Raw genomic sequence first — 8615 nt, forward strand, 5'->3', positions numbered from 1 at the left:
TCCCTGTTTCCCTCATCTTTAAAAATTAAACCGACCAAAAAAGAAAATAAAAAAATTAAAAAACAACCTAATAATAGATAGGAACAAACTAGTTATCACTCTAGATTTCTCCTTCCTCTCAAGCTCAAATTCCTTGAAAAAGCCATGTACAGTCTGTGCATCCATTTCCTTTCCACTTATTCTCTTCTAAACACTTAACCATTGGGCTTCCAACTTAATGATTTAACTGAAACATTTTTCTCCAAAGTTATCACTGATCTCTTAATTAAAAAATTTTCTGGACTTTTCTCAGTCTTCATCCTTGACCTCTCTACAGCCTTTGATAGCATTACCCTCTCGAGAAGACAGCTCAGAGGGGCTGAGGCCGGAACCTTTCTCCTGGCTGAGCCTCAGGCGGAACTCAAAGGCTCCGGGCACTGGGGACACCTTTCTCGACGGACCGGAAGGAGGAAGTTCCGGTGTGTTGCGAACTTCCGGTGTTATTCTGACTCAGGAGGTTTTCGTGTGTGGTTCAGGGAGGTTGATGCCCGGGGGGGGGGGGTCGCCAGGACGCAGGAGGCCCCAAAGCTCCGGGAGGGCATGGCTAGGTCCCTCGTAATGCAGAGGAGGCAGCTGAGGCACCGAACATAGAAGGGAGGGAGAAAGGGAGGAAATGAACAAGCATTTCTTAAAGTGCCTACTGTGTGTCCAGCGCTGTGAGGAAGGGACTTGGGTCTCATAGGACCCGCGAGCTAGAGCCCCGGGGGATCTCAGAGCCGCCAAGCACAGCCCGCTGGTGTGACAGGTGAGGAAACTGAGGCAGCTTACCCAAGGCAACCCAGGATCATACTGCGAGTCTCTGGCGTGGCCGCGTGGGGGCAAGTCAGTAGAGCGCGGGAGGAAGCGCCGAGTTCAGGCTCAGCTTCAGATGCTTCCTAGCTCTGTGCCCTGGCAGAGTCATAATCCCCTTGAGCCCGAGTTTCCTGGTCTGTAACATGGGGGTGATACCTCAGAGGGAAGCTGTGTAGATCAAGCTGGCAGCCCCTTACAGGGGGGCCCGGAAATGACTCCTCCAGGTTCCAGGATCACAGGGTACTAGATACAGAAGTGGAAATTGGGTTTGGAGAAGGAGAAAGCTGAGACCGGAGTGATCAAGTGACTTGCCCAGGTTCACACAGCTAATAAGTATGTAAGGGGGGATTTGAACCCAGAGCTTGCCCACTACACGTCTCTACTGTGTCACCTAGCTGATAATGGGCCTAACTTTGCCTTTGCTTAAAGACTTCCAGTGAAAGCCAAGTACTCATTCCTGAGGTAGCCCATTTTACGTTTCGACAACTAGTTTTTATAAAAGTTCTCACCCCTATTATACGTCTCTGGAAACTTGCACCCTGTACCCCTAGATCTGTTCCCTGGAGCTAAGCAACACCAGACTAGTCCCTTGTACATGTGACGTTTCACAGACTTTGAACCCCACCCATCCCTCAGTTTCTTCTGCAGGATTGAACATCCACTTTGCTGAATTCATCCTCATGGAATGTTCTCCACTTGTCTCAGCATCAGGATCCCCTGGTTCTTGTTAAATTCCAGCCATGTCTTTCCTAAATTATGAAGCATAGGACAGACCATAGAATTTAAGATATGAGAGCAGGGTAGGTCATAGTAGAAGTACTAACTCATTCCTTCTGAATACTGGGTTTTTCTTACTTATGTCTAAGAAAGCATTAGTTTCAGTGACAGGATACACTGTTCCCGTGAATTGGGCTTGTGATTATCCTACTTACCCTTCGTATCATTTAAAAGGAAGTTTTGTGTAATATCACACTATACTGAGCAAGCTGTTTTTGAACACGTCTGTAGTCTTTCATTCATTTGTTATACTTCATCTTAGACTCAAAAGAAGATTGGGACATGGATATGGGATGGTAGCTCAATGGGGTAGAGATGGCAAAGTAAAACTTTTTCATGTATGGTGAGAATTGAGGATGTTTTGAAGATTCCAGTTGATAAAGGAGAATTTGAAAGTACTTGAGAGGATACATGATGTTTTTTTTAATCAAATTCTTGGAATACACTGGATAAAATGGGATCGGGACTAGGGATAAGGATTAGAATTTAAGAGGGAAAAGTAAAGACTTTTTTGTAATTAAGGAAAAGGTGAGAGTCATTGATGATAGAGATATTCAGATGTGGAGAATGAATGAATGTATATAAACATTAATCCCGGTGTTCGCTTACATAGGAGGAGCAAACTGTTTGCTTTAAGCATAGACATTAATAAAAGTCATGTGTAATAAGCAGCGGAGATTATGTGCTGCATAGTGGAGTCCTTCAGTGACTTTCTTTAGTGATGCTTAGTAGACCAGAAGTAGGAACAAGCAAACTAGAAGGGAGGGGCTAAGAGAGAAGATAAATTGGTAGCCTCAGAATATCGGGAGGCAGGGCATTGTAGTATAGTGGCTAGCGATGCATTACAAAGAAGTAGATCATGGATTTGAGATTGGGTGTGGAGGCAAACCCATCACCTGGAATATTCCAGAGACTATTCCTAGGCATCATAATGAGAATAAGGAGACTATGTCTTGTGAGTGAGAGAGGAGAAGAGATGAAAAAACAAACGTTTTTGGTTGGTGAGCAGAATTTCAAAGTTCGGGAGATTGGAAGCCGTGCAATTTGGAAAGATAATGAAGTCTGAGATGTGTTCCCATGCTAGCGTGTGGCTGATGTGGTAAAAGGAGAAAGTCTTATGAGGCAGTTTAAAAACATTTCCTATTTAATCTTGTTTTCATAAAAATGTTTAATATGGAATTCCCTAATCTTCTAGTAACTTCAACCCAAATGATGAAGTTTCATATCATTCTTAGAGGAGCTAGAATGAATCAGCTAACTTCCTGACCTCATCTTTCTTATAAAATGAATAAAATTTTCCTAATTCCCTTATTCTCAAGGGAGATAGTGTGAAAAGAAAGAATGGTAACTAATGTGGAGTTCCAGCTTCAGATGAAGTGATAGCTAACAAGGCTATGATATTAGTTTTGTTTCTCATTAATCAGGAACTAACTGTATATTCATTCTGTGGGTGTCTGCAGAGGAGATTTAAGGACAGTGATAGATGTCTTCTAGTATTTGAAAGGGGAATGGAGATTTACACTTGATATTATTTCTCTCTTCAAGAGCTCTGTATCGCCAGTCACTTACTTGGTATCCACTTCCTTTCCCACACCCTCTTTCCAGACACGGGCAGACTAACTGTTCCCTGATTTCTGCATTTCATCTATTTTTTGTACTGGTTTTCTGTCTTTGGCAGGGACACACCTCCTCCTCATTTAGCCTCTTAGATTCCTTAGCTTTCTTAAAGGCTCAGCTAAGATACCAGCACCGAAGTGAAGCCCTTCTTGATTACCCTGGTATTTAGTGCCACCTCCATCCTTGAGTTTATCTTGTTTTTGCTTATCTCTGTATATCTTTTATTTCCTCATTCTCCCAGTAGAATATAAGTCCTTTGAGGTCATCAACCAATTTACTTTTGTTTTTGTCTCTCCAGGGCATAGTGCAATGCTTTGGACATAATTGAGGTCTGATAAATACTGTTTAATTGAAATGAGTCTAAGTCGTGTTTTCTTTTTGACCTTTAAGGAGTAGGAATGCCAGTTATTGGTTGCCCAATATATTATAAGGCTTTTGCCTTGATTTTCAAAACAAAGAAAAGATCCAAGTCTGCCTGCCTACAGGGCTCAGCAATGGGCATGATATTATTGTCTAAGATCCTGGAACATGGACTTGACACGGACATATTTCTGTGTACAGTCTTTTCTGGTTTGATGACCAGCAGGAAAGAAGCCTTGCTGAGTTATATGCCCATATTTTCTGCTCCGAAGTGTTTTGTGTGCTTTGGTCATGCTTAGACCCAAGAATTTCCTGATTTCCAATAAGAACTAAATCTTTACTGATATGTTTTTCAGAGAAGAGGAAAGATAGACTTCTTTTATAATAATGATTTTGAAACTGTACCCAGCTTCCCTATGGCCATCTTGAGAGACAGAGATGTAAGCAGTAACACTGGTTTAAGTAAAGCCATGCTTCCCATGCAGAGTGTCCCAGAAGGAACTAAACAAGGAATTACAGGCATCTGTACATCCTCTGAAATACTTGGAAGGGGAGATCAATATTTAATTAAAAGCTTTCGATATGGAATATTTTGATGTGAGGGATTATCAAAATGTATTTTTTTTCTGAGAGACAGAAAATCCCCAGTTAGAATATAAGCTCCTTGAAGGCAGAGTTTCTTTGATTTGTGCCTTGTATCCCCAGTGACTAGTATGGCAAATAGTAGAAACTTAATAAATTCTTGTTGGATATTGATATTAGATATGCCCATGCTGAGAAATTAGGAGAAATAACTGATTTAGATGATTTCCAAAGTGCCTTCTATCTTGAACATTGCACAATTTTATGCCATTTCTTTTCATTAAAGTGATTTCACCAAATAAGATTCCAATTGAAGAGACAATAAGAAAATATTTTGTTTCCTTAAGCCAATATCCACTTAAAGTTTACTTAAAGCCATGATTACTATTGCTTAAGGCCCTCTTCAAAGCATCCTTCACTTCTTTGTTTCGTAAACTGTAGATCAAAGGATTTAACATGGGAATGATCACAGTATAAAATACTGAGGCCATCTTATCTGTATCAAGGGAATGCTTTGAGCTGGGTTGTAAGTACATAAATATTAAGGTCCCATAAAAAATGGTGACAGCCACCACGTGTGAGCCACAGGTGGAGAAGGCTTTGCGCCTGCCCTCAGCTGACTGCATCTTTAGAATTGCAGAGATAATATGCATGTAGGAGACAAAGACAACCAAAAAGGAAGCAATAAGCATGATCCCTGCACAGATGAAAATCCATATTTGTTTGGAGTGGGTGTCAGAGCAGGACAGCCTCAAGAGAGGCATGTCATCACAATAGAAATGGTTGATAATGTTGGAACCGCAGTAGGAGAGGCGGAATGTAAGGATGACATGGTAGAGGGCAACCAGAAAGCTGTAGATATAGGGAATGGCAACAAGCTGAACACAGATTCTAGGAGACATCAAAACCATGTAAAGCAAGGGGTTGCAGATGGCCACGTAGCGATCGTAGGCCATGGAAGCTAGCAGCAAGCATTCTGCATCCATGAAACCTATGAAGCATCCTAGCTGAATAGCACATGCATTGAAAGAGATTGTATTTACTTCATACAAAAAATTCCCCAACATTTTGGGAGTAATAGATGAAGAATAACAGAAATCAACAAAAGCGAGGTGACTTAGGAAGAAATACATTGGAGTTGTTAGCCGTGCGTCCATTCTGATGATTATGATGAGACCCAGATTGCCCACTAGTGTGAACCCATAGATAAAGAAGAACACCAGGAAGAGGGGCATCTTCAGTTCCTGCTTGTCAGTGATGCCCAAGAGAATGAACTCAGTCACCTGGGTAAAATTAATCTCAGCCATTTATTCCATCTGGGAGCTTGGCCATGATAAAAACAAAGATGAGAGATCAGTTAGTTCCTGGCTTTTTTCCTTACCTCTAAATCACACTTTTCATCATTGCTGCCATTATCAGAGTAAATGATGATGGATAGCACACAGTAAAAATAAAACAAAACCTGGTGTGATTACCAAGTGTTGGACTCATAATGATCCTGTGAAGTAGGTTGTACAAATATTAGTATTCCTATCTTATTGTTTTAGAAAATCAAGACACAGTTTGACATCCAAAATAATGCCATTAATAAATGTCATGACTTGGGTTTGAGTTTTCTCTTTTATTCCAAGTATACACTTGTTCCACTATTCCATACTGCCTTACTGTTCACAGAAAATAATTTTCATCTCTATTTTTGGTACTACATGCTTAGATTGTAACTGTCATTCTTGTTCTTGTCTATGCATTCAAATAAGAATTTCTTTGTCACCTGCTTTGTGAGAGGCAGCATGGTATGATGGATTGAATTCCAGTCTCTAAGTCAAAAGACCCATCCTGCTTTATTCATGGACTGGCTCTGTGACCCAGGGCACACTTAATCAGACTTCAGGACAACTCTCAGGCAATGTATTTCAGAGTAGTTGTTGATCTGCATTATTGGACTCTCTGTGTGTGTGAGTGTGTGTGTATGTGTCTGTGTGTACACACACACATACATATATACACATATACATTCATACACACATAATACATGCGTTCATATATACAAGAGATATTGAGAATACGAAAGCAAAATTGAAAATAATCCCTGTTCTCCAGGAATTGACATTCTATGGTGAAGGATTTACCACATTTAGAAATCCACCCCACTTCCAAACCTCCAACTTGAAGTTTGAGTACCTTGTGGATAATCAACACTATGTCTTTGAAAGTATTTGTTAGTCGCTATTCTTAAAAACGTAAATTTGAACCCTCTCCTGTGGATTTCTTTTGACTCTGTAATCAGGAGGAAGACAATTAGCTGAAAGCAAAATGATTTACTGACAACAGAGTTAAAAGGGAGATGTGTTTAGTGAAGAGAATGATGAGATTTGGAGTCTTAAAAACTTGGCTGGAATCCCACCTCTGTAACTTAAGTCTCTAGGTATCAGTTTTCCAATCTATAGAGTGAGGGGGTTGGACTAAATAACCTCTGAGGTCCTTTGAATCGCTTAATCTTATTTATAGAAATAAATAAGTGAAGTACAGGATGTTCCAGAATTCTTTTGTTGTTGTTGTTCAGTTGTGTCTGACTCTTTGTGACTCTGGACCATAGCACACCAGGCCCTTCATTCTGTATTATCTCTTGAAGTTGGTCCAAGTTAATGTTCATTGTTTCCATGATGCTATCTATCCTCTCATCCTCTGCCATCCCGTTTTCCTTTTCTCTTTTACTCTCACTATTCTTAGAGTAGCTTTAAGACTATCTTAAAACAACACTCCCTGTACAATTTGAGGAAAGGTGGGGGATAACCAGGGGATCATGAGTGGAGGGTGATACTCGGTTGATCCTTTAAGGAAGCTAAGGTGAGAATAAAGGTAGGATTGCAGTTGCTGAGTTAGAGGACCAACAAATTCATGTGGCTCAAACTTAATGTGTGTACCAGTAAATAATGTGGCACAAGTGTAGACAAAGCTGAAGCCAGACTGATAAACCTTTAAATGCCAAGATGAAGAGTTTGTATTTTATCTTTGAGGCCGTAGGGAGCTACTACAAATCACAGATTTAGAAGAATGAAATCATAAGGTGATTTTGTTGATTGCTTGAAGGATGAATTGGAACAGAAAAAGATTTGAAGAAAACCAATTAAGAGACCTGGAATCCAGTGAGAAGACAGGAGTCCAATTAGGAGGCTATGGATTTAGTTTAGGCAACAGGTGAAAAGTTCACCTACTTGAGAAATATGAATTTGAATTTACTGTGTGGAACACTTTTCTCATTTTGAATTTCTCGTAGTACTGTCAGTCAGTAAGCATTTAATAGGTGCTTACACCTGTAACTTGTTTTTTTTTTTTATTGCGTCTATGATAAATTCGGAAGCAAGAACAGAGTTGACTTTTAGTAGCCCCATAATAAGGAAAGGGGCAAATCAGTTGCATATATAATGACATCAAAATGACCTCTCCCCTTTGATTTCTGAACTGAAACAGACCCTAGATCACCGCATAGCCATAGCAAACAGAACCTCTCCTGTTTAGGAGACAATAGAGCAGTTAAAATTAGGTTACTGAATTTGGCTTTGGCATTTCCCTTAAACTACCAACCAAAACAAACAAATCAGATTGGTGGTTGTACATTATGTAAATCAAACAAGAGTTTGGCAGTTTTTTTTTACTTTTCAACCAATTATTTTGGTGTTCTGCAGGCATGATCTAAACTGGCAGGACCCCATAGATGTATAGATGGAATGAATCTCCAATGCTGTAACTTAGGGAGTTCTTTTGTAGAGGAGTTACCAATGATGGTTAGTTGATGAAATGAGTCAGAGAAAACAATAGGGTGATGGCTGGGAAAAAATCACGTCATCTAGCTTGGTACTTACTTTAAAAGGAATGAAGGATATTGAATTAGCACTTGTGATATCTTCTCTTTATGGGGAGGGGTTCATTATAAATTACATCTGAAAATGAGAATTGGGATTTCTTATAATTGCACATCTGAAATTTGGGATCTGGCATAATACTTCATGATCATTATACTAATTGTAAAATGTCAGGAAAATCCCTTTCTGGTTTCTGAACATCTACCATCAAAAAATAATTAGGTGCATATGTCACCACCTTCCTCATGCAAAGGAAATCCCAATCTGTTCCAAGAAAGATCCTAAGAAAAATCCTTCAGCCTTTATTGGTCTATCCTGTAATATAGCCACCACCTCTTCCCTACTTCCACTACTCCCAGGAACTACCCCTACCCCCACTTAAGCTTAGCCTGGTTGACCTGGTTGATCCCACTGTCATCTCCTTTTGAGGTGGTTCACTCTTCAGTAACTTGGACCTAGAAAAAACCCCTATAAGATTGAGGCAACTCACTTACCAGCAGCATGGAACTGTCCAGGAGAGCCCTGTAGAGTATCACGTGACCTGAGATCTCTGTTATCTCAGCTTATTAAAAAAAATGACAAAAC

The 8615-nt window shown here is 40.1% G+C and overlaps 1 protein-coding gene across 1 annotated transcript; it reads right to left on the bottom strand.

The window, feature by feature from the left end:
- Positions 1-4500: 4500 nt before the first annotated feature.
- LOC110199569 (olfactory receptor 8U9-like) lies at positions 4501-5525 on the bottom strand. The gene has a single exon (XM_020974443.2). The coding sequence runs from the start codon at positions 5472-5474 to the stop codon at positions 4533-4535; it is 942 nt and encodes a 313-aa protein (XP_020830102.1). The 5' UTR covers positions 5475-5525; the 3' UTR covers positions 4501-4532.
- Between the last annotated feature and the right edge of the window lie 3090 nt (positions 5526-8615).

Source organism: Phascolarctos cinereus, unplaced genomic scaffold (genome assembly GCF_003287225.1).
Source record: "Phascolarctos cinereus isolate Bilbo 61053 unplaced genomic scaffold, phaCin_HiC Scaffold_9;HRSCAF=440, whole genome shotgun sequence".
Taxonomy (NCBI): domain Eukaryota; kingdom Metazoa; phylum Chordata; class Mammalia; order Diprotodontia; family Phascolarctidae; genus Phascolarctos; species Phascolarctos cinereus.

Coding starts and splice junctions, on each gene's coding strand:
- LOC110199569 (XM_020974443.2), bottom strand. CDS start 5,474: ATGGCTGAGATTAATTTTACCCAGGTGACTGAGTTCATTCTCTTGGGC.